This window comes from Trypanosoma cruzi, genomic scaffold, assembly GCF_000209065.1.
Source record: "Trypanosoma cruzi strain CL Brener 1047053517141 genomic scaffold, whole genome shotgun sequence".
Lineage (NCBI taxonomy): Eukaryota > Euglenozoa > Kinetoplastea > Trypanosomatida > Trypanosomatidae > Trypanosoma > Trypanosoma cruzi.
The window spans coordinates 145,467-168,150 of record NW_001849482.1 but is presented as its reverse complement, the minus strand read 5'-3'; the positions used below and the strand labels follow the sequence as shown (position 1 = coordinate 168,150).

At 51.3% G+C, this 22,684-nt stretch overlaps 8 protein-coding genes and 1 pseudogene across 8 annotated transcripts, besides 49 other annotated features; all 9 read right to left on the bottom strand.

The window, feature by feature from the left end:
• Window positions 1–4,051: part of a sequence feature (areas merged during assembly that could not be assigned to a particular haplotype. This can correspond to areas where the two haplotypes were merged or to regions with more than two copies in the genome that were merged during assembly.) that runs on past the window's edge.
• Window positions 49–93: a sequence feature (T-rich).
• Window positions 199–233: a microsatellite.
• Window positions 268–318: a sequence feature (GA-rich).
• Window positions 631–685: a microsatellite.
• Window positions 721–757: a microsatellite.
• On the bottom strand, window positions 785–3,781 carry Tc00.1047053511575.100 (protein transport protein Sec23, putative; the record flags this gene model as incomplete). The annotated part of the gene is made up of 1 exon (XM_808277.1): window positions 785–3,781. The coding sequence occupies one exon, from the start codon at window positions 3,779–3,781 to the stop codon at window positions 785–787; it is 2,997 nt and encodes a 998-aa protein (XP_813370.1).
• Window positions 798–823: a microsatellite.
• Window positions 3,681–3,711: a microsatellite.
• Window positions 4,052–4,799: a sequence feature (areas merged during assembly that could not be assigned to a particular haplotype. This can correspond to areas where the two haplotypes were merged or to regions with more than two copies in the genome that were merged during assembly.).
• Window positions 4,075–4,101: a microsatellite.
• Tc00.1047053511575.90 (uncharacterized protein) lies at window positions 4,131–4,655 on the bottom strand (the record flags this gene model as incomplete). The annotated part of the gene is made up of 1 exon (XM_808276.1): window positions 4,131–4,655. One exon carries the CDS (start codon window positions 4,653–4,655, stop codon window positions 4,131–4,133), a length of 525 nt encoding a protein of 174 aa, XP_813369.1.
• Window positions 4,800–7,921: a sequence feature (areas merged during assembly that could not be assigned to a particular haplotype. This can correspond to areas where the two haplotypes were merged or to regions with more than two copies in the genome that were merged during assembly.).
• Window positions 5,281–5,317: a sequence feature (GA-rich).
• Tc00.1047053511575.70 lies at window positions 5,329–7,317 on the bottom strand (annotated as a pseudogene).
• Window positions 7,759–7,822: a sequence feature (A-rich).
• Window positions 7,898–7,921: a microsatellite.
• Window positions 7,922–8,218: a sequence feature (areas merged during assembly that could not be assigned to a particular haplotype. This can correspond to areas where the two haplotypes were merged or to regions with more than two copies in the genome that were merged during assembly.).
• Window positions 7,935–7,976: a microsatellite.
• Window positions 8,104–8,146: a sequence feature (A-rich).
• Window positions 8,219–10,264: a sequence feature (areas merged during assembly that could not be assigned to a particular haplotype. This can correspond to areas where the two haplotypes were merged or to regions with more than two copies in the genome that were merged during assembly.).
• Window positions 8,264–8,290: a microsatellite.
• Tc00.1047053511575.60 (isocitrate dehydrogenase) lies at window positions 8,374–9,675 on the bottom strand (the record flags this gene model as incomplete). Its single annotated transcript, XM_808275.1, has 1 exon — window positions 8,374–9,675. The coding sequence occupies one exon, from the start codon at window positions 9,673–9,675 to the stop codon at window positions 8,374–8,376; it is 1,302 nt and encodes a 433-aa protein (XP_813368.1).
• Window positions 9,689–9,717: a microsatellite.
• Window positions 9,872–9,905: a microsatellite.
• Window positions 10,178–10,214: a microsatellite.
• Window positions 10,265–10,514: a sequence feature (areas merged during assembly that could not be assigned to a particular haplotype. This can correspond to areas where the two haplotypes were merged or to regions with more than two copies in the genome that were merged during assembly.).
• Window positions 10,365–10,385: a microsatellite.
• Window positions 10,436–15,751, bottom strand: Tc00.1047053511575.50 (hypothetical protein, conserved; the record flags this gene model as incomplete). The annotated part of the gene is made up of 1 exon (XM_808274.1): window positions 10,436–15,751. One exon carries the CDS (start codon window positions 15,749–15,751, stop codon window positions 10,436–10,438), a length of 5,316 nt encoding a protein of 1,771 aa, XP_813367.1.
• Window positions 10,515–17,522: a sequence feature (areas merged during assembly that could not be assigned to a particular haplotype. This can correspond to areas where the two haplotypes were merged or to regions with more than two copies in the genome that were merged during assembly.).
• Window positions 13,132–13,156: a microsatellite.
• Window positions 15,471–15,524: a microsatellite.
• Window positions 15,570–15,604: a microsatellite.
• Window positions 15,656–15,680: a microsatellite.
• Window positions 15,819–15,852: a microsatellite.
• Window positions 15,913–15,933: a microsatellite.
• Window positions 15,957–15,980: a sequence feature (AT_rich).
• On the bottom strand, window positions 16,118–18,640 carry Tc00.1047053511575.40 (hypothetical protein, conserved; the record flags this gene model as incomplete). The annotated part of the gene is made up of 1 exon (XM_808273.1): window positions 16,118–18,640. One exon carries the CDS (start codon window positions 18,638–18,640, stop codon window positions 16,118–16,120), a length of 2,523 nt encoding a protein of 840 aa, XP_813366.1.
• Window positions 16,435–16,465: a microsatellite.
• Window positions 17,523–18,762: a sequence feature (haploid, non-Esmeraldo-like haplotype).
• Window positions 17,687–17,712: a microsatellite.
• Window positions 18,752–18,779: a microsatellite.
• Window positions 18,763–19,705: a sequence feature (haploid, Esmeraldo-like haplotype).
• Window positions 19,019–19,048: a microsatellite.
• Window positions 19,090–19,112: a sequence feature (AT_rich).
• On the bottom strand, window positions 19,457–20,884 carry Tc00.1047053511575.30 (hypothetical protein, conserved; the record flags this gene model as incomplete). Its single annotated transcript, XM_808272.1, has 1 exon — window positions 19,457–20,884. The coding sequence occupies one exon, from the start codon at window positions 20,882–20,884 to the stop codon at window positions 19,457–19,459; it is 1,428 nt and encodes a 475-aa protein (XP_813365.1).
• Window positions 19,706–20,024: a sequence feature (haploid, non-Esmeraldo-like haplotype).
• Window positions 20,025–20,955: a sequence feature (heterozygous, Esmeraldo-like haplotype).
• Window positions 20,628–20,655: a microsatellite.
• Window positions 20,671–20,694: a microsatellite.
• On the bottom strand, window positions 20,911–21,315 carry Tc00.1047053511575.20 (hypothetical protein, conserved; the record flags this gene model as incomplete). Its single annotated transcript, XM_808271.1, has 1 exon — window positions 20,911–21,315. The coding sequence occupies one exon, from the start codon at window positions 21,313–21,315 to the stop codon at window positions 20,911–20,913; it is 405 nt and encodes a 134-aa protein (XP_813364.1).
• Window positions 20,956–21,542: a sequence feature (haploid, non-Esmeraldo-like haplotype).
• Window positions 21,378–21,411: a microsatellite.
• Window positions 21,422–21,451: a microsatellite.
• Window positions 21,543–21,819: a sequence feature (areas merged during assembly that could not be assigned to a particular haplotype. This can correspond to areas where the two haplotypes were merged or to regions with more than two copies in the genome that were merged during assembly.).
• Tc00.1047053511575.10 (hypothetical protein, conserved) lies at window positions 21,682–22,578 on the bottom strand (the record flags this gene model as incomplete). Its single annotated transcript, XM_808270.1, has 1 exon — window positions 21,682–22,578. One exon carries the CDS (start codon window positions 22,576–22,578, stop codon window positions 21,682–21,684), a length of 897 nt encoding a protein of 298 aa, XP_813363.1.
• Window positions 21,820–22,684: a sequence feature (heterozygous, Esmeraldo-like haplotype).
• Window positions 22,485–22,510: a sequence feature (AT_rich).

Here is a 22,684-nt window from a genome sequence, read left to right as displayed (position 1 = left end):
AGACAGAGAATCATATGTATTCACTGAGCAAACGCACATAGATGGTGGAGAAAACAAAAACAACAAAAACAAAAAAAAAGAAGATAAAAATAACCGAGAGGTTGGAATCATTGCAACAAATCAAAGTCAACACGCACACCCACACCCACCCACACGGTTGAGAAGCCACATAAAATTCCATTCATGTTACGTCTGCTGTTCTCTTCTTTTTTTTTTTTTTTTTTTTCTTTTTTGGGGTCTTTTCCTTTCATTTAGTTTCCATTGATGTTCTTCTTCTTTTTGTTGTTCTTGTTTGCCTTCTCCTCTCTTATTTTTCTTTCCCCACCTCCTTCAAAGCACTACTCACAACTCTTCTCATACCTGCAGCCGCCTTGTCCACCCCCCTTCTATTCGTTTTTTTTTCTGATACTACCACCACCCCCTCCCATGACGCCACCGCGTGTTGCCGTGTCTCCTCTCCCCCATGCTGCTCCCTCATCGTGTTTGTCATTTGCGTGTTTGAGCGCGGAAAAATACCATAAAAGCGTTTCGTCCTGCTGCGGCGCTATGAGATGAAAGACAGTCCAACGGAGGGGGGAAGCCACCACCACCGCCACACAGACACGGAGACAGGAAAATGGAGAAAGAACGACGTATATATTATATACATATATGTATGTATCAATACATATGTGTGTGTGTATGTGGGAAGGAGGGATTTAGTAGTTGTGAGCGGGGCACAAAAACAAAAGAACAAAACAGAAAAAAAAAAAAAAAACTGAGAAAGAAAATTTAACGGTGGTTCTTAACGCCCTCCATTGTTGTTGTTGTTGTTGTTGCTATTCATACCATTGCCATCTTTAACGATAGAGACAACGGCTTGCTTCAGAGATTCCACAAACTTCATGATGGAAGCCTCATCGGTGTATATCACGTCTGAACGGTCACTCGCTGCGACGGCACCACCAGCAGCGCCATTATGATGTGTTGTTGTCGGGTTCATGCGCGTTTTGATGTGCCGCGCTTCAGAGCCATTTGCGTCCGTGCGAGAAAAGCGTGGGTACGGATACCGCGTACTCAGCACACCCAGCGCATCGTTCTCTACAGACTCCAGCAATTGTGCAAAGTACGCGTACTCGGGCTCGTCCTGGTACTTGGCTTGTATCCATGCAAAGATGGTTGTGCCCCACATGATGTGAATGTTGAAGTACGCGTCCATGAGGAGAATATTGTCGGGGCGTAGACTGCAACTGTCAAGTGGCACCGGCGTTGCTATTGGCGTCTCAATGTCATACGAGTACAGGGCTGGCTGAATCATGAGGACACAATTGTCGACCGTTTCCCGCATAAGCCAGTGCCGCTTAAACGTCGTCTCATCAGGGGAGATGTTGAGTACCATGAAGTACTCCGATCGGCGTAGGTTAAACAAAAATGACGGGAAAAGCGAGAGACACGCGTGAAGCCGCAGCGACTCCGGTACGCCAGGAGTGAAGGTGCCGTAACGACGCACAAAACGTACAAGTACGGTGTCAATCCACCGCTTTGTGTCGTCCCACTTGCTTGGGTGTTTCTCGAGAATGCCCACCACCATGCGGGCCAGCAAGGTAGCCGCACACGTCTGGTCAAATGCCTGATGGCGCACAAAGTACTGCGGGTCGACGACGGGCGAGGACGGTGCAATGGGCAGTACAACACTCGTCACACGCACCCGCGACTCCCCGTGTGGGGTGTTGAAACGCACAACAAATTGAATAAAACGTCGTTTGGCCTCATTGCTGTGCGGATCTTTTGACCCGGTGGTACCGCTGCTACTTTTTTTGCCCAATGTGGCGGTGTCAAAAATAAACGTGTACGTGACGGCCTGATCCATCGTGCTAACACACCAGTTTGTTGTGCCCCCTACACCGATTTGAATGGGGGATGAAACACGGTTCGGATTCGCCTTGTTCGCCTTCTCATCCACAAGACACGGCCCCAACACGCCGCACACTAACGTGTCCACGGATGTATGCACCCCAAACTTTACACCGAACGCACTACGTACAGAGAAGGCGGCACATTGCGACTCTCCGCCCGGTGTCTCTGGCCCACGTATGCGTGGGTCGTAACGGTCAAAGTACCGTTGAAACGACTTTAAAAACATCTCGTGATTAAACGTGTCGCCACATATAAACGTGCCCCCAGTTTGGTTCACTGCCTCTCGCATTTCCAAAATGCCTGTCTGATCAAAGCTCTCGGCAAACACGTCAAGGCTTGCATGCACATTGGACAGACGCTGCTGCAGGCCGTTGTACATGTTATAGGCGTCAACGTAATATGGTGTTTCCCCATCAATAATGTCTCGGTGAAACCGCATCATTTTTTCCTTCTCAGTGCACACAACGGTTCCTGGACCGCGTGTGCACGGGCCACCTGTGAAGAGCAGCACTCGGCCCGCCTTTAAAACAGGTGTCGACACTGTAGCAGCAGCACCTGCTGCTCGTGATTCTTTCACACTGAGCTTCTCGTACAGTGTCTCTAGTAACCGTACTGCAACACTAACAGCTGTTCCGGTGGTTCGAAGTGGTCGCTTGTTGCCAGGCGTCACAGTATCGTCGCATTGCAGCTCCCCGATTAAGTTTGTCAGTAGAAACTCACAGTCTTCAAGAGGCGACAAGAATCGGCCCTTGGCCGGCATCGTATCCGTTACCTGCAGCATGGCTGAGAGTTCAGCAGGGTCGTACTCCTTGTCGCCTCGAAAGCTGTAGCAGCGTGTCACCGCCGTATTTCCTAGTTCCCATACCGTGACGCGGGCTCCAAACGAGATGAGCCCCACGAGGGACTGTGGAGGGAGCCAGTTGAAGCAACGCAGAATGTTTTGTTTAAGCGTCTCAAGTTCCTCCACTGGGATACAGACGTCAATGATAAAAATAAATGTTGGATACGTGTGCTTTTTGGCTGGGGTCAAAGCCTCTCCTCCTGCCGTCGTGGACGCCTGGGTGGGAATAATGTACTCCACCGTCTCATAGTGCAGCGCTGGATGCTCAATGCTGTAGTTGGGCGGCGTTGGGTTGCGGCGTAGACACGCAAGACACACCCAGAATTTTCCTTCCTCACGGTAGCAGTGTTTATTCCAAAAGGCACCGCAATTCGAGCACTGTTGGCCACGCGCAGCGGGGTCACCAATAATAAAATGACTTGTCTCAAGCGGTTTCAAAGGTGTATACATGCACGCAAGCGGAATAATCATCTCAGGTAGTGTGATGGACCCCATGGAGATGGAATCTTGTTTGGAATCGCGGTACGTGTTCGGGTAGGTGCTCCATGTCCAACGCAGCCCGTTATCATCGGTAGCATTTGTTGCAGCACACGGCTGCTCACTCCCAAGATTCAAGCTAGAATCAGCGGCCTCGGCAGCCGTATTCGTGTACGCCGTGGTCGACGCCGCGTAAGGGTTGAGTGAAGCCGAATGGGCATCCGCAGTTTTATTCATAGTTGGGGCGTACTGCTGCTGAGCGTACGAATACGACTGCTGCCATTGCTCAGGTCCTCCTCCACGGTAGCCATCATACGCCTGTTGTTGCTGATACTGCTGCATGTATTGATTACCATAGCCACTATTCATGACGCTGGACGCCATGCCACCCTGTGACGCGTCAATGTTAGCTGGGTTATAGTACGACCCGTAATCCCTATTGCCCACGTTTGTTGAGTATGCATACTGTTGTTGTTGTTGTTGTTCTTGTTGTTGTTTCTGTAACGTGGCCGCATCGTAGCCACCATAAGACTGTTGTTGCTGCGGCAGTTGCGGATACCCTTGCATGCGATAATGCTAGAGCCCTGCGAGCCTTTTCCTCGAGCAAACAAATTGTCCAATTTTTTACTAACAATGGTACCAATGCACCGCCAACGACTGCTTCCTTACTGTCGTGTTGACCCACGCAAAACTAAAGGTACGGTGGCGGGTGGGAGCGGAGGGAAGAAGAAGACGCAACCAAATAAAATGTTAACAAAGAAACAAAAACAACAAGAAAAAAAAAATGAAATGCCCAGAAAACACACAAAAAAGGAAAATAACTCCTAACGCTCTAAATCATATCCCCCAGTTTTTTTTTTTCTCTCTCTCTCTCTCTCTCTCTGTCTATGCGTGCGCGTGTATGGCTGCCATGGTTTCACGTGGTATTCGTGAGTCTCGCCAACGCGACACGCTCCAAATCATTGTTTATGTCAAAGAGGTCGGTAATCCTATAATGCTGGTAACACACTGTGGCACGCCGCAATAACTCCTCGAGTCCTTGCCGTTGGGCCCGCAATTCGGCCAGCTGCTCGCACTGTCGTTCAAGATCGTTGCCGGTGTTCTCCGAACGGTCCCGCGACATGGTAGACGAGTAATGAAACGTTGACAACGACGCGGACGGTGACGATACGAGGTGCTTTGCGGCGGCCGTGGTGACAGACCGCCAAAGCTCCTTGAATGATGCAATATCTTTCTCCAGTCGGCTTATTTCCTCCTGCGCCTCCGCAGCATATCTTTTCTTTGCGTCTCGCTTTGCCTCTAGTTTGACGTCAAGTAGACGCAGCTCATTTAGCAGCCTCTGTATACGACCATCGTTCGATTCGGCTTCACGCTGCAGCTGCCGGAGCTCCTCAACAAGGGACATAAACCTGTGGACATGTGTGGTACGTGATGTGTACATGGAAGAAAGGAAAAAGAAAAGTAAAAGTCATTTCTTCATCGAAGGGACAGCCCTCTCGTCTGCTACAACTCAGAAGGCACGAACCACACAGATGCGCATAAAACCCTCCTTTCTTTTCCCTCTTTCCCTCTTTCCGTTTGTTTTTTTTTGTGTGTCCACGTCGTTCCCAATGCTTCTGACGCCCAACACGAACGGCAAAAATAAAATAACGAACGGGAGGCTTTGTGAAGGCCTGAAGTCAAAAGCAGCGGACAATCGCTGCCTTCGTTTGGTACAAGAGGGGAGAACGACACTCTTCCCGGCGGGGAAGAGTCCTCGGACCACCGCAGCACCAAAAACGCAAACACACACGAAAAAAACGAGCAAGAACAATTCTACTGGCAAGATCCTTCCCGTTCCTACCCATGCGCACCGTTTTTCTGCCTCTCCATTAACATCCATCTATATCAACTCCACGGCTCTACCAAAATTCCTTTTTTGTACCCTCGTCCTGCATTGCGCCCTTCTCCACTGGTGACTCCACTTCCTTCTCCCCTCTCTCTTTCTATAAAATGTATGTAAAGATAAAATTATTGTGCATTTTCACATGTATATCCCAAACATTTCTAAGTGAAAGGCTCTTCCGCTCCTTCTCTCTCCCTTTCCCTCTCTCTCTCTCTTTCGCATCCTCGCATCTCATTCAATCCGTGTAGCAAAGTGGAGGAGGTCGTCACCGGAGGCAATGACAACAACGCCCTGATCATACGACCGCCCATCACGTGCCGGGCGCACCACCTCACCCCCACCGTATTCAATCACCTGCTCTAGCTTTTCCTTCACAATACCCTCCGGCATAGTAAGAAGAAAGCGTTGGCACTTAAGCGGGGGCGGGAAACAACGCAGCCCGCCTTCTTCGTACTCGTCCAACCAAAAGCCAGCATCGCGAGAGGCATAAACATACTCCGGCTGCACAAGCCACTTTGACCCCACCACACCGCAGAGAGCCTTCATGCTGCGTGGCGGTCCGCGTACAACAATATGCGTCGCAGTAAATGGTGGTGGATCTTCGTAGTCGCTCTCCAGAACAACGCCATGCTGGCCAATTGCTGCAACCGCTGCTTTGACACGTGCACGCTCTTCCTCCGTGAGACTCGTCACAACAAAGCAACGCGGCTGCTCTGCCCCGCGCTTTGGGTTTACCGGCGAAGGTGAGCGCGTTGGGCCGCCTACAACCGAGGAGGTGCCACTGCGCTGCCCACTACGCGAATGTTGCTGTTGCAATGGGGCATGGGGCGGTCGTCTCTGTCGTGGGGTGCGACTCGCTGTCGCAAGACTCGTTTTTGTGGTGGTCGGCAATGGCAATGGTGGCGGTGACGGCAGTGAAGGTGCGGGTGGGAGCACAGCCGCGCCATACTGCGCAACAAACTTGGACTCCACATTATTCGTAGCATCACGTTGTTGTTGTTGTTTGTTGTTTTTGTTGATGGTGGTGACGGGCCATGGCCTCTGTGATAGTACTCATGGCGGGGCCAGGGGACACGGTGGAGCTCGACGGGTTACGCGCCTTCACCAAATATCGATTCTCCACAAAAGCAGCAGTCGTATCGGCGGGACCGTGCGGCAATTCGCGCTCTACCTTTGCCGAGTGGGATTTCGTCTTGGAATGCGGCGCGGCAGTGGCGGCGCTGTTGATATCCGTCGTGGCGAGTACGCGATCCGCTGCCGTTAGACTCGGCGTGCGGGGTGTCCGCTTCTTGCGATAGACGGCGGACAGGGACCTGCTCGCACCGTCCCGCTCCCGCTTCACCGGCACGCCGTGCTGAGAGACAAAAGCACTTTTTTCTTCTGCCTCCGCCTCTCTCTTGGCACCTTTCTCATTTCCCCACTGTCGCTGTTGCTGTTGTTTGTTGGAGCTGCCGGGCCGGGATTGAAGGCCTCTTCTATTGACGGGTGTGGCGACAGCGGACAACTGCCGTTCTGCGGCGGGGCTCTTTAGTGTCTGCTCATACTGCACTGCGGCTGCCATCAACCGCCGTGCATCCATCAACCGCCGCAGTGCCTCTTCGTGCGAGGACATCTTTGATTGAATCTCCAATTCATGCCTGTTCTCTATCTCGGCAAGCTCAAGCTTGTGCTTCGCCTCTGTTTCATCTAACTTCTGCTTTTGCCCCTCCACAGCACTCACTAGCTGCTCCACTCGTCGCATCAGACGTGTCGTCTCCCTCTCCAGCTGTCGCACGCGTTGGGAGGCGTCGGACGCCTCATGCGTTTTCTGCTCCAGCTCCTCTTCAAGCCGACGGCATTCCTTCACCAGCTTCTCATAGCGCTGAAGAGAGACACCCTCATACGCCGTTGCCTCAGAGACCCCAGAAGACAACTGGGAGTTGTTCGCCTCGACAAGGCGCGCGTGGCGTGCGGCGGACGCCGTCTGCGTTGAGGCAGAACGTGGAGCGGCACTCATACCCTGCCGTTTTTGTGTTGAGTGCACTGACGATGGAGCCGATGCAAGCGCTGGCGACGGTATTCCGCCGAGTGTTGTTGCTGCTGGCCTGGCCGCCATCGCCCCTCCTCCGGTGCCGTCCTGCTCGACATTTGACAGAACCGTCAACAAACTCTGCAGCTGGCCGACGAGTTGCGGGTTCGACGTCAGTTGCTGCAGCACCGACAGTACATTCGGCTCCATCCCGAATCCGAGCACCCGAGCGTGATGGCCTTCAGTGGCGATGGGGCACGAAAAACTCCCACCACCACAAAATTCTCTTTTTTTTTTCCTTCCTTTTGCTTCTCACGGGCAAATTTTTTCCTTCCCGCCTGCTCTTTTTTTTGTTGTTGTTGCGGGGTTTCCTCTAAATTTCTTCCTTTTTTCTCCCCCCCCCCCTTTTTTTTTTTTCCCTCACAATACACGCGCCTCCGCATTTGAGGGACAACACAGCGAGAAACAAAAGAAAAAACAAAAATAGAAGCGGGTGCAAAGAGCCGACAGCAACACGCATCCAACGCTGCGAGAAGGGCGTAAAGACCGCACACCCACGCATTGGAAAGAGAGGGACGTGATGAGAAGATAGACTGCAAAGGTACTCGGCCCCTTTCATTGCACCCCGTCCCTCGTGAGTTCTCTTGTACATTTTTTTTCTTTTTTTTTTGTTTTCATTGGTCGCTTCTCTTCTCTTCTCTTTCTTTTTCCTTCCCCCTCCCCACGCACCCACACACGGAGGGAATTGGGGCTGCAGTGCATTAAAAAAAGGTGGCTTACATCTTCATTATTTTTTTTTTCTTTTTTTTTTTTTCAGCCTTTCGTTTAAAAAACAACAACAACAAAAAAAAAAAAAAAAAACATAAAAATATGTGGTGATGAGGGCCATCGAGATCAGCGTTTCATTCCTGCCCATTCCCACCGCATTCCACCGCCCCCTTCCCCGCTGGCCTCCAGTCCGTTCCGTTCACCGAAGTAACACACTCATGAACAAAATTTTTTTTTTTTTTTTGGTTTTCTTTCTTTCTTTCTTTCTTTTATAAACATCATTCCTGGACTTATAAGCCATCTTAATAAAGTCGCATCATTTTTTTTTTTCTTTCATTTTCACCCTTTCACCCACACACGCCTATAAATACAAAGACAGTCTTTTTGTATAAATAAATAAATGAATGAATAAATATATGTATATTTCTATGTTCCGTTCATGTTGTTAATTTCTTTTATTTCGGCTTCGCAACAACTGGTACTCCCACTCCTCACGCCTCAGGACCTCCACGTGCGTGCAAGCTCTGCAGCAACACTTTCAAGGAATTCATGCGTCGTCTCGTAGTGTGAACGCTGCAGCTTCTCCTGCCCATAGATACATATTGCGAGGTCCTTCGTCATGCGCCCGGCCTCAATGGTGCGAATGACCGCTAACTCAAGGGCTGCGGCAAAGTTAGTGAGTGCCGGGTTGCCGTCCAATTTACCGCGGTGTGACAGGCCGCGTGTCCATGCAAAGATGGAGGCGACAGAGTTGGTGCTTGTCTCTTTTCCCTTCTGATATTCGCGATAGTGACGCGTGACGGTGCCGTGGGCGGCCTCTGCCTCAATCGTCTTGCCGTCTGGACGAAGCAGCACAGATGTCATGAGGCCAAGTGAGCCAAAACCCTGCGCCACGATATCGCTCTGTACATCACCGTCGTAGTTTTTGCATGCCCACACAAATCCTCCGTTTCCCTTTATCATCTGCGCCACCTGGTCGTCGATCAGGCGGTGAGTGTACGTCAGCTTAAGCTGTTCAAACTGATCCTTGTACTTGTTGTCGTAGAGACGCTGGAATGTCTCAAGGAAAAGTCCATCGTATTTCTTTAAAATGGTGTTCTTGGTGGAGAGCACAAGAGGAAATTTGCGTAGAAGGGCATACTCAAAGCAGCTCACCGCAAACGCTTCTATGCTCTCAAGGGTATTGTACATGGCAAGACCAACACCTTCGCCCTTAAATGTGTAAACGTCCAGCACCTGTGGACTGCCACCAGGCGGGGTGTGCACAAGCTCCAAGCGACCTGCGGGAAACACGGCATCCGTCGCTGCGTATTGATCACCAAAGGCATGACGGCCAACAATGATCGGCTCACGCCACTGTGGCACAACACGCGGAATATTTTTAATGATGATGGGCTCGCGAAAAACGGTGCCACCAACAATATTACGAATTGTCCCATTTGGGCTTTTCCACATCTTCTTAAGATTAAATTCCTTCACTCGGGCCTCGTCCGGGGTGATTGTGGCGCACTTAATACCAACATTGTGTCGCAAAATGGCCTCTGCCGCCTGTTCTGTGACCTTGTCGTTGGTGGCATCACGGTTGGTGATGCTAAGATCATAGTACTCAATAGGGACGTCCACGTACGGCAAAATAAGTTTCTCCTTGATGAGAGACCAAATGATGCGTGTCATCTCGTCACCGTCCATGTCAACAACTTTGCCACTGACTTTGATACGCTCCAATCGTGGGCGCGTCGTACTCATATAACACACCGCAGCTGCGGTAAAAGGGACACGGCAGGCTACACGACGAAACATAATTTACTTCTCCTTGTTGTTGTTGTTGTTGTTGTTGTTGTTTTCGCTCTGAAAAATGATGCGCAGTTGCAAATAAATACGTGTGGGGTGTTTGTCAACCTGCACGTGTAAATACGTCTTCTGTGATCAAACTGCAGTTCACACCGTATGCCGATCGAGCCAACAAATAGAAAGAGAGACAGGCACACACACACACAGAGAGAGAGAGAGAGAGAGAAAGGGAGAAAAAGGCAGCAAGATGCGATATTTACGCGTATAAAAAAAAACATATGCATTCCTCTTGGTGGGAATAAGACAGTGTGATGGAAGTTCATTGTGCACTTTCACTGCTTTTCTTAAGGAAAAAAAAAAAAAAAAAAGGGAAGGGGGGAAAAACAGGCACGCAGAGAAAAAAAAAGCCACGACAACTCTGCCTGTGCTGGTGCTTGCTGCATCAATGTAAGTAATAATATGCCGTTGTGCTTTTATATACTCACGTATGTACATGATGATGGGGAGAGGCAAAAAAAAAAAAAGAAAAAGAAAAAGAAAGAAAAAAAGAGGGGGAAACAGGAAACAGAATACGCACGTCTTAAATGTTTTCCATCGTTCACTCCTTTCAGCTCCGTTTCATCGTGTGGTATCAAAAAATGAAGTGTCGGTTCTCATATTTCGCCCCATAATCACCACCATCATCACACGCTTCCTCCTTTTTTTTTTTTTTTTTTTTTGAAGGCGGTGGCTTTTCTTCTGTACAACCCATTTGCGGCAACGGCGGGGCTCATTTTTTTTTTTGCTGCGGCGTATGATTCCCGCGGGGGGCGGGAGTGATGGCCCTACCGACGACGCCCATTCGCCAGTCTGACATCGACATCTGCAACTGTGCGTTGAGACGCCGTGCCGCGAGGGTTGCGGGGGATGAGAATAAATCCATGCGCGCCAGCATTCGTCGAACAAATGACGTCTGAATGCAATGAGTAGCGTTCCCGCCGTCCTTTTCGGTGTATGCGCAGGCCGGCAAGAATAAAACGGCGTCGCTTTCCTCCGGCGCCGCCCCGCGCAGCATAGGAAACAGCAGCTCCGACGGCACGCCGTACACCCAAGAAACGTACGACTCCAGTGCTCCATGTGGATGCTGCAAAGGGCCTCCCCTTTCTCCAGCGGTGCCAGATGACAACGGCGGCATGGACGCCGCCGCGACGGGGATTGCAAAGGTGGGATACGCCGCCGTCATGCGTGCGGTAATTCTGCTCGTTCCTTCATGGCGCGGGAAGGCAGGACGGTAAGCCATGATGCGGCCTGCAAGTTCCTCCGGAGTGAAAGTAGAGTGATCCACTTCCGTCGCCGCAATTCGCGAAGCGCCACGCGTGGCGGTGCGACGAACATTCTCAGGAGCGTGGGCGGCATCCCGCGGCGGTTCACGTGGTTGCAGCAAATTGGGGGCTCCGTGCATCGTCTGAAACTGGGCTTGCTGCCTGCGTGAAAGTCCTCGCAGTCCAACTGGCGGAAGGACGCTGAAAAAATTACTATCGCCCTTTAACGCATCGTCGGTGTTGCTACATTGCATTTTTAGAAGCCGTTTTGACACCTCAGTTTTCACGTCGCCATTAGGCTCCGCAAAAAGAACGTTTTTTTCCAATAACGAGCGGCGACGCAACACCGCGTGGTGCTTCCCTGGTGGGAGGCTGTGACCGTACAGTGAGGGTGAAAACACACGTTGCAGCGATGGGTGACAGAGGAGGAGGGCTTCTGTCTCTTCTGCGCCCATGACCCCGACAACGCTGTCATTACTATTACATTCACCGGTGACGTCTCCTGACATGTTACTCCGCTGGGATGCCTCCGCTCTGGCCCGCATAAGATTTTCTCTGCGCTGACGCAGCAATTCTGTTAGTTCCCTTCCACGTTTTTTTCGCGCCGTATCAACTTTCGCCAGTACCTTTTTTACCCATTCTGCCGCTGCGGGGTCCTCCTGCAGCGCCGGATCGAACTCATCATCAGCCCTTTCTAGAAGCTCAATCAACCATGGAGGAATATCGTCAACGGTTACATCCTGCCTGCTTAGCAAATTCGCCACATCCTCTGGTGAGACTGATTCCCTCAAGCTGTAAGTGTCTAGCCGGGTATCCGTGGTGTCACTCGAGCCGTTGAACGCCAGGGTGTTGAGTCGCATTTTGCGTGCCGACGGCATAAAAAAAGACCTCTCGGCACCATCAAGCAGCGCCGCGAGACGAGAGAGAAGTGCCGTGTCGATAGAGACTAAATAGTGAGTTTCCACTTCACCTCCAAGGCGACGTATCTCAGCCTCTATTTTCCCCACCAATTCGTCTGTCTCATCTTGCAAGACCTGCCGCAACGTCGCGTGTTCATTACCGACAAGCTGCAGGAAGCGCATAAGTGCCTGATGATGTTCCAAGTATAACTCATTGAGGAAATTCGAGCGAGCATCAGCGACATCGCCGTCGTGGGCACCGGCCACTGCTGCTGTTTGCAGGGCACTTCCGTGCTTCGCCCCATTTGACCCTTCCGCTTTTGGCTCCTTTTGATTCTGCCTTTCTTTGCCGTGGTTCCTGTGATTTTGACTCTCGATGCCTTGCAAAATGTTGCCGGTATTTTTCTGCAAGAATTTATTTTCGACAACACTTCCCACACCGCTGGTTTTTCCATTGCTGTCAACCATTGCGTTCCCCTCCACTGTCTTTGCGTCGTCATGGAGCGTTACTGCTTTCCCCGTGGCTTCTGTCACTGCTTGGCTAATATGGTTCTGTTCCCCACGATACAGTTCTTGTTCAATCGCAATTACACTTATTACCGCCTGCGCAAATGCCTCGGAATCCTCCCCTCGGTTAAGAATATCTTCAGAGATCTTAACAGCCTCCATGTGGGCATGCCGTAGCCTTTCAACAGAGTCGTCAGATTTTTCTTGTATTGCAATTTCCACCTCCTGCGGTGCTTTTTTCCCCCCGTTGGCCTTCATCTGACGCACGGCATACTCCCGCGCCACCACTCGTGCCTGTGCTCGAGCCTTTTCTCCTGCGTCCTGGTCGCCAGACGCATTCGTCGCGGCGATATCATTAAAAAGACCTTTAAGCTTCGTCAGGCTAACTTCTGTTTCCATTGATTCGTTGTTGTATTTCGTTTTCTTTAAGGGAACACGCCCCTGTTTTTGCGGATGGTTTGGCCTTGTTGGAGACGGCTTCAACTGTTCCTGCATCTCTGTCTTGCGTTGCTGCTTTTGAGCGGCTTGGGGAGGCGATCTTTTCCCTGTTTCCCCATACGGGTGTGTGGGCCGCGCGCCCCGCATCTGTTCTCTCTCCCCCAAATCCGCGCTGTGGAGCGCACTGGGGGCTCGTGTTGAAGCACACGATGGGACACTTTTGACCCACGTGGAGACGCGGGCAACAGCCGCCGGTGTTTCCTGCTTCTTGCGCTTCGCCTTGGCATTGCGACCGATACTTGCACCGCCGTGTGGCCTGCCACCATCACCATCACCATCGTCATCCAATTCCTTTTCCCCTCGCTTCTTTCCCCCCTTCTCACTCCTTAATTTTATCTCCTCATGATTCTTTTGCTGCAGTCTTTCCTCCAGCTCCGCTATTAGCTCCTTTTGCACTAGTATCGTCTCCATGGCATCGGCCAATCGTGTCGCCATCCGAACATTTTTATCCTCCAACCGCTCCATTTCACTTACTTGCAACTTCATTTCTCTGGTGCTCCGCTTTCGCTCCTGCAAGAGGGAGGCGATCTCACTGCGGAGGTTGGAGATGCCATCATCTGCCACGTCTGGAGAAAATATCCGCGAGTGAGTGAGGTTCAGGGTCCTTTCGCCTATGGTGCCCGTGCGCTCGAGTAAACTACTTTCCATTGTCCTCACGCCATAAGTCGTCGTAGCAGTGTTTGAAAAAACATCTTGTGCATCTCCTTCCGGTGACATCGTGCCGCGCCGGGGTGTCGTGATTGGGGAAACGCTTATGCGATTATCCTGCAGCCAATTGCTCCTCTTCCTGGTCCGGTTGTTGTTCTGCATTTCATACGCCATGAGTTTATCCGTCACGGACGCGAGCCGCTGTCTCAGAGTGATAACCTGCTGCTCCTTCGAGACGGAGATAAAGTTTTCGGGGCCGCTGTCGTTGCAGGAGTTGGAGTTGAGGGGGGATTGAGCACCAAAGTTGGTGTCGGAGGACTTCCTTTCCCCCAACTGGGCAACCTCGTTTTTGAGAAGAGCGACAGTACGCTCGCTGCACTCCAACTCCGTCACAAGCCGCAAAATCTCCTGCTTGTAGGCGGCCACAACGGCGCTCTCTACTTCTTCCTTCTCGTCCACGAGTGCGTCCTCGTAGATCTTCTCGGCATTCTCGTCGTTTTTATAACCGTTCTCAATTTCACCGCCATGGCTGCCGACGAGGAAGTCTCGCATGGAATTAGACCGGCGAAGCAGACGCTTTGTGGCGTGCTTCACACTCTTCGAGGGCGACATAACATTCGTTAGTATGTCCTTTACATTGAAGATGGAATGAAGTTGATGCATTCGCTGATTAGGTGCGCTGGCAACGGCGCCGCGTACGCCCATCGTCGAGAGCTGTGGAGGGAGTGACGCCAAAGTCGATGACAGAAGCGTTGAAGACATGTAAGAACTTTGAAAGTTTTTCAAGGGGCCCATGTCATCACTACCGTTGTTGCTACACTCGTCAACATCGGGAACTGACAGCACGCCGTTTCTTGGCGCCACGTCGTCCTGCTCAAGGAGAATGTGCCGCATGCCACGGTAGTTCCCAACGATGCCCTTGGAATGCATTTCCTTGCACCACCGACCTTTGGCCGACATGAACATCTCCGTAAATAATTTAACAACGGTGTGATCAAAGCAGCGGCGTAGCACCAAGTCATATCCAAGACTGTACGCCTCCGACACGGTGGTCGTGTGCTTCGGCAGGATAACCATACCAGGAGAGTGGTTTTCATAGTTGTCATGCAGCATCAGCACAATAACGAGACCCAAGCTGTTCTCGCGGTCAAAGTAACGCAGGTGGTCCACAATGTCAGAAAAGGGTTCATGAGTAAAGGTGTCCACAACAACAAGCTGCGCCACCATGTCATCTGGCGGTGGTTTCCGCACCGCGGCCTCGCTCTCAGCGCTGCACACAGAAGAAGGCGGACTCACAGGGCGAGCATTGTCCTCCGAATCCCTCACATGCTGCATGTGCTCCGCTCCCACTGCTGGGGCCCTAGAAGCAGCATCAGTCGCAGGGGCGGCTTTCCTCTTTTCATCCGCCGGAATTAAATCCGTTCTTTCCTCCGCGGCATGAGCGCAAACAAACGAGTCCTTCCTGCGAAACTTTTCTTTCTCCGAATCCCTTGTCGATGTCGTCGCTGCCACGCGTCGAACTGTGAACCCGCATTTCTGGGCGCGCATGACTTGATGCTGAATGCTGGCTGTCGCCTCGGTGAGTGTCTGCGCCTCCGTAACCTTCCAACGAAACATCGCAAGCTGCGAGGCCATCACTGCCATCGTAAGAACGTTGGCGGAGAGTACAATGGCATGCGCCGTGCTGCCCCGTCGGAATATCTTCCGCTGCATTTCCACCAGCGCGTCCATCTGCATGATGCGATCCTCACGGCTGTTGGCACCATACATGAGTGCCCCTGCCATATCGTCATCTCCCAGCAGCCGCTCGTACTCCAAGTCCCGCCTCAATTCGCGCAGCCGCTCTTCACCATCGGGTCGCTGCACGGAGGCACGCCTTTTCACAACTTCCGGGATCGACATGTTCCGGATGAAAAACCGTTCTTGTGTACGTTTATCTCTTCCTTCCTGTTCTCTCTCTCTCTCTCTCTCTCTCTCTCTCTCTCTCTCTCTCTCTCTCTCTCTCCGATCCAACGGGAAGAAGAAAGAAAGAAAGCAACCAACCAACCTTACAAAAAAAAAACAAAAAACAAACAAACAAACAAAACGAAGGAGAAGACAAGAAAAAGAAAAAGTAAAAAAAGGAGGTGGGGATGCATATATATATATATATATATATATACCACACAGATGTGCATGCAGACCCTCCGTCCACCACAAAAAGGGTATAGAAAGAGACGCAGATGCTTGCATGATTCCTGCGTTTAGTTAATGTTTTACTCCTCCGGGCATTGAAAGAGGCGTTTTTATGCCTCCACACAGAGCGAGAGAGAGAGAGAAAGAGAGAAAGAAAGGAGCCGGGGAGAAATAGAGCGCAACGCTGACGGCATGGATCCCCCCAATACTCGCTGAAAAACAACAACAACAACAACAACGGGCGAGCAAAGAACCAGAAAAGAAAAAAAAAAAATTAAAAAATAATGAAAGCTAAAGTCGTTCTTGTTTCACAGCATCATCACAATCACCGCCAATAATTATTCCCTTTTTCTTTTTTTTCTCTCCTCGCGTAGATGCCCTTTCTTTTTTTAGTTATTCCCCTTTTTTGGCGTGTTTGCATTTTTACTGCTGCTGACACGCCGGGGGTGTTTCCACCGTGCCGCCACGGCCCACGGCTGCTCCTGCCGGGGACGCTGCGGTGACGGAGACTTGTGGCTCCGCGTCCAGCCACGCCACCGGCGGCCCGGGCGAGTTGTCGTCCTTCACAAATGCGAAGCAAACGCCACGTGAATTGCCAGACAACGTCCCCTCCGCGCTTTTTGAACCACCGCCGGCGAGAACCACGATAAGGCTGTTATGAGGTGCCGCACGAATAATTTGCATGACGCGCCGATTCGTCTCGTCCACACGCTCCAGTTGCAGTTGTTCCCACGACCGCCCCTCCTCCTCCTCCTCCTTCTCGTTCTCTTCGACATCCTGCCGCCGAGGCTCAACCGTCTCGGTGAGTTGCACCCAAGTCAGTGCGTAGGAACATGGCACGCCGTCCTCTGTGTGCTGTTTCTCACACCGACGTTGCTGTAGGCACCGCACGGCCTTCCGCATCGCATCCCTGTCGTGACGCACAGGTACGGCGTGCAAAAGACTGCCATTCTTTGCATCGGCACCACTGGGAATGATGTCACGCAGGACGCACGCGTCGTCAAACAGGTTCAGTTCCATGCAAAGCGACGACGATGATGAGTCTGTTGGCGGTGTTGCTGGATGTTCGGAAGGAGTTTTATCCCGTTTCCCCAGTTCCCCGGTGTTACCTCCCCCTGCCATCGCTGAGTTCTCTATAAGCTGCAGAATACTCACTCGCTTCCGAATCCCAAATTCCGGGCCGTGTTTTAGCTTCAAATACGCAAGCTCCGCGCTGGTGCTAGCGTCCTCCGCACTGTCGTGGGATCCTTGCTGGATCTTCTTCTGCAGATAATGCATCGCCAAGAATCGCAGTGAATTTTTATAAGGCAACCCCGCAGGATGAGGAAACAAGTGCGCCGTGTCCAGTACATAACAGTTGGGCAGCATCTTGCATGCCCTGAAGTCGTTTTCCAGGCTGTGTCCTACAACAAACGTCTCTGTGTCAATATGCCGCTGCAGTTCTCGCTGGCAGTCCTGCAGAGTTGTCGTCACACCTTCCAACATCGCCTCATCGACACCGCTGTAGCGTGTGATATAATCCACCACCTTCGTCGCCGGCTTCACCAGCGTGTCCAGCACCACGGCACCGGCTCGCACATCCAGCAGTGTGATACGAGCCAGAGCACTCACGTTGTCTGCGACGAGTACCATCTCGCAGTCCATCGCAAATACACGCACGGGCTGCACTCCGTCGCCCTCTCCCGTTGACGGCTGTGAGGCATCAAACGTCTTCCATTCAACTGCCTCTGCACAGTCGGATGGCAGATCGAGAACATACCCCAGGCCCCCCAACACCGCCCTGTCCTTCTCAATGGACAAGGCGTACCGCAGCAGCGTCGCCCGGTCGTCCCAAAGCGAGGGGTCGGCATCATCGGGCCGCCGCACCTCAGCCACGTTGGACGGGACGGAAGAAGCCGCCGCCGCCGCCGGTGACAACGAGGTCTCGTCGTTCGTCGTCGCCTTGCCGTGAATCACCAACGCGCGCTTAAAAAAAATTCCCACACCACTTGATGCTGCTGCTGCTGCTGCTGCTTCTGAGGTGGCGGAGGGTAGTTTGCCGACAACCGCCACACCACGATTATCCGATTTTTCACATTTTTGCTCGGCATTTGTTTTATTCAAGGAGGGGCAACCGCGGCGTTGGCCGTCGCGAGGTGCTTTCGGTGCATCGTTTCGCCAGAATATCTCACGCACCAGTGAACTCCTTGCGCCTGGAAGAAGCATGGGCGCAAATTGCACGCCACACTCCTTTCGTGCCCAACACTGCTGCGCGCGTACTGGGGCCAGCATGGCACGACCAATGCGCTCCGCCCAACTATTTCCATTATGGGCCTTCATTTCAGCTGCTTCGTGACGCAACGGCTGTCCCCTCGGCGAGTGCTTCGCCTCCTCCTCATGGATGCCATCATCTTCGGCGGGATTGCTGGCATAGGCAAGTATCATTTCATCATGTGTCCACCCATTCACACAAATCATCACCACATCCCGCAGCCTCGATTTGTTCTTGAGGAAAAATACCCGCGGACCCTCAATCAACGGCACCGCAGCCGGCACGGACCACAGCAACAAGTCCCCAACGTCGCGCGGAAAGAGAAAATCGCCTTGATTTCTTTGACCTACAAGCTGAAAATAAATCTCCACAGCCAAGAATTGCTCCGCAACAGCGGCAGTGATCATGGAGCCATTACTATTAGCACTAGAAGCACCAAAATGTGCATTACTAGTATTATTAACATCAATATTTTTTTCATCACGAGACTTACTGTCATCGGTGCCTTGGTGGGCGCTACCATGAGCGCACAGCTTGCTGGTGGGGGGCGGCAGAACCAGCTCTTCCTCCCCGTGCGGCATGACGCTCGCGGATGTGCTGGCAATACGGTGGCCACGTGCCTCCAGCGCATGCGTCAGCAGCGGAGAGGAGGTGGCGGACGGCGTGCGCTGACGCTTCGAACGCGCCGTGGGCATGTCTCCTTCCGTCTATAAAGTCTACCCACGGCGTGTGTATGTGTGTGCGTATAGGAGCCTTTGTGTCCTCTCAGCGCTGCCGGGGGTTTAAAATAGAACCAATCCTCCACCAAAAAAACAATAAAAATAAAAATAAAAAAAGACTACACTTCCCGGTCACGCTCGTGTGAGAATCACTTCTGTGCGCCGCGGTGATGCCAACTGAGGAGAGACTCCTCCCAATAAAAGGATTCATCCATGTGGAAAGAAAAAAGAAAAAAAAGAAAATAAAATAAATACATCATGCCCGTAATGAGACGACAGCTGACATATTGGAGGACAGGGAATTGGATTACGGACGGCAATCAAAAAAAGGCAAAACAAAACACGCACACACACAAAAAAAAAAAAAAAAGAAAAACAAACAAACAATGAAAGCGCAAACAAATAACGATAAGAAAACCACAGCCAAAAATAAATAAATAAATAAAAACACATACGCACACATATATGTATATATACACGGGGCCGAGCCGCTTACAATTCTCCTGCCCCCCCGTTGTCCTTCACTTCGGGAACAGACGGCGTAACGGAAACAACGGCCATCGCGGGCGTACGTGGGTGTTCACCCCAACAAATGGACGCACATGTAGAAACACACCGCGCATGGGCACATGCATGCAGTTATCTTCATTCCTCCTCTACCGCTCCCCTCAAAAAGAAATAATAATAAAAACACGGTGCAAAATAAACAAAATACAAAATTTGTAATTTTTTTCAAAACACACACACACTCCTCTCCTCCTTCCTCCCGGCTGGCTTGCAGCTTCACTTGGCTCACGCGTCGCTTCCGTCACCGCCGTCTCTTTTATATTGCGGATTGAGTGGATTCGTCAACTCACATGCATTCGAAGGTCCCCCAACGGTGTTATTTTGTTGTGGGATCTCTCTCTTTCGATGCTTTTCGTACTGTTGCTGTGATGCTGCGAAGTCCCTGCCGTCGGGCACCAAATTTGACTTCTTCGCATGCATCTTGATCTCCTGCTGCCCCTTCTTTTTACCGCGAGTGGGCATTATGCCGCCATTCCTGTTGTCGTTGTTGCTGGTATACTCTCTACGCCTCGCGTCCGCCGCTGCAGCCGTCGCGCCCGGGGGACGCACAGAAACGTACGTCGCGTTAAACGCTGTGTTGAAGATGCGGTGGCTCTCCACTAATGGCAGCAGCACCGCGACGATGAGGGCGCACAGGGGCCAGACGAGAGTAGAAAAGGAGACGTACCAGGAGCTTTTGACACGCCAGAAAAAGGCCATGCTGCTGTCGGTGTAGCGCTGCGGCAACGCCGGGCCCGTCGTGTCATCAAAGGCTGCCGTCATTGTGTACATCGCCCCGGTAAAACAGTTCTGGAAGACGTAGCCGGTGGTGGTGCCATGCTTGACATCGGCAAGGAGCTGCCGTGCCATCCAACCGGGCATCGCCACCACTGCCATCACCGTGCACGAAGTCTCGAGGGTTGGGCCGGGACTTGAAATGACGGCGGCCTTCGCACGCACAAATCTCAGCGTCCCGTCGCCCGGGTTTCGTTGAAGGCCCAAACTCAGCCCGGATATGATGTCTGCAGCAAAGAGCGACAAGTTCGCACTCACGTTGTTGTTGTTGCCGTCAAAAGAAGGCCTACTGCTTTGGCTAAGCCATATCTGCATGTCCGCAATGTCCATTGGGGTGTAGAGGCAATGGGGAGGGAGGTAGTCGCCAAAGCAGCTACACACACATTGCGGTGTTTCTTGAGTCACCAAACCGTGGTTACAGTTACAGTCGAGATAGCCCGCCTGTACAAATACGGTGAATTGAATCAGTGCAAGTAAAGCCAACGCCGGTAGTGAAGGTGAACCAAGAAAAACGACATGCTGTTGGGAGTACATCAAATCTGTTGTCAATTTCTTTTTCCTCACCAAAGAGAGACATGCATTACAACGGCATGTGTATACGTTAGGCATGCGTACATTGTAAAGAGAGAGAGAGAGAGAGAGAGAGAGAGCGAAGGGGAAAAGAGTAATAATAATAATAATAATAATAAAGAGATTATGTCCAGTCAATACATCCTTTTGAAGGATTATCTTGAAGGAAATTTTTGCTCCTTCTTTCCCCCTCCCCACACACACAAACATCTTCTTCTTGAATTGTTGGGTCCTCCATATAAAGCAGCAGTCACGCAAAAAAAAAATATATATGCGTGTTTGTCTGTGTGCATGTATGTAAGCCGCCATCCTCGTTCCCCGTTCATCTCTCTTCCCTACACCGTAGAGTCCTCACCTGTCACGCAGTATGCAAAAATGTTGAGGACACCCAAAGAAATCATGTACACACCGACGATCCATCCGGCAATGTGTGTTCCAAGCAGTAGCCCTCCAATGAAAACGTAAAGAAAGGCACGTCCAATGTTCGATAGGAGGAAACGTGTAAACCGCATCAAGTGACGGTGCTGCATCATGCCAATCTCCGCGGCCGGCGATATCACTGAAAAGAAGATGATGTACACGTATGCAATGAACATGCGCACTTCATTTATTTCATGTGGACGAAACCACATCAATAAAAAAAGCGCCAAACTTCCACTACCAAAAGCCCCCGCCACCCCCAAGAATTTAAGCAAAAAAACAAAATTTTTCGCCGTCACAATCTCCCGAAACGTCGGCATTGATGCGCACGCGTGACTGAAATTCCCGTGGGGCAAATGATAAAACTAAAACTAAAGTGGGGAAAAAAAAAAAAAAAAATAAATAAATAAAAGAAACCCAGAGGCCACTGCTACTACTACTACTACCAATACTACTCCCATCCTCATCATAATTATCACTGTTATTATTATCGTCCATATCTTTTGGTCGTCGGTAATTTGTTTCTTCCCCTCCCCCCTCTCCCCTCAAAACAAAAAAAAAAAAAAACCCACCACGTGCAGAAAACTACTGTACAAATACATGCATGCATGCATGAATAACTAAATAAATATTACATTTACTATGAAGGCCAGAGAAGCATCTGTGCATGTGAGGTGCCGCAGATATCATGACTTCTTCTCCTTCTTCCCGCTACTGTTTTCATCAAGAAGCGATTCCCATTTGATTGCACGGCTTTCCGTAACTTCTGCCAATGGCTTCCGCCGTTCCTCCTCGCGTTGCTTCAACTTTTCTGCCACAACACCTCCCATCAACTCCTCCATTCGTGTCTGTTTGACCGCAACGCTCAGCAGCTGCTCCTGCTGCCGCTTGCTTTTTCTAAACATGTTGTACTGGTCATTCAGAAAGGCTGCCAGGCGGGCCTCGCGCTTGCTGATTCCGCGAAACGACGGGGAGTAGAGGTACACCGTGATGTGCGTTCCATCCCACGTGACGTGCGGGTACTTGTCGCTGCCGTAGCAGAAGGCCCAGACGCGGCCCATGAAAAGATACGCGTCGTGAAACGTGGGGAACACAAATTCCCGTTTTATTGCCTCCTCCCCGGTGAAAACAGTCATCGGCGTCGGTCCCTTCTCCTCCTCCGCCGCCTCGCTGCTCCCCTCCACAGCGGGGGAGGCCGTCACCGCCTCGTCCGCCGGCACCCACCCCTTCACGCTCCTCAAAAAGTCTGCCACCTCATCTTCTCGCATGCGTCGCTCATGACGGGCGTACGACCCGCCATGCTGCGGGTTGGAGTTATGGAAAACGTTAAAGCCGTAGTCCCCTTTCCAGCGAGAAGGCGTCACAAACGTGGCAGAAAAGGGGCCGTTAAAGACACCGCAGAATAAAACGCTCGTGGAAACGCGACGTGACCAAACAATCATGCGTGCAACCGCCGCGCTGAGGCGTGTTGGAAGCCACACGCGGCACCTAAAATAATAATAATAAATAAATAAACAAAAATGAAGCCACACGCGCACAGCCACAGAGAAGTGTTTGCGTGTGCGTAAAACTGGCCTTATCATCAAATAAGAGAAAAGGGACGCGTGTATTTGTGTGTGTGTGCAGTGTTTTCGTGTTAATCAAAAAAGCAGGCGGCAATCAAAAAAAAAAAGGGAACAAATCGCTGCG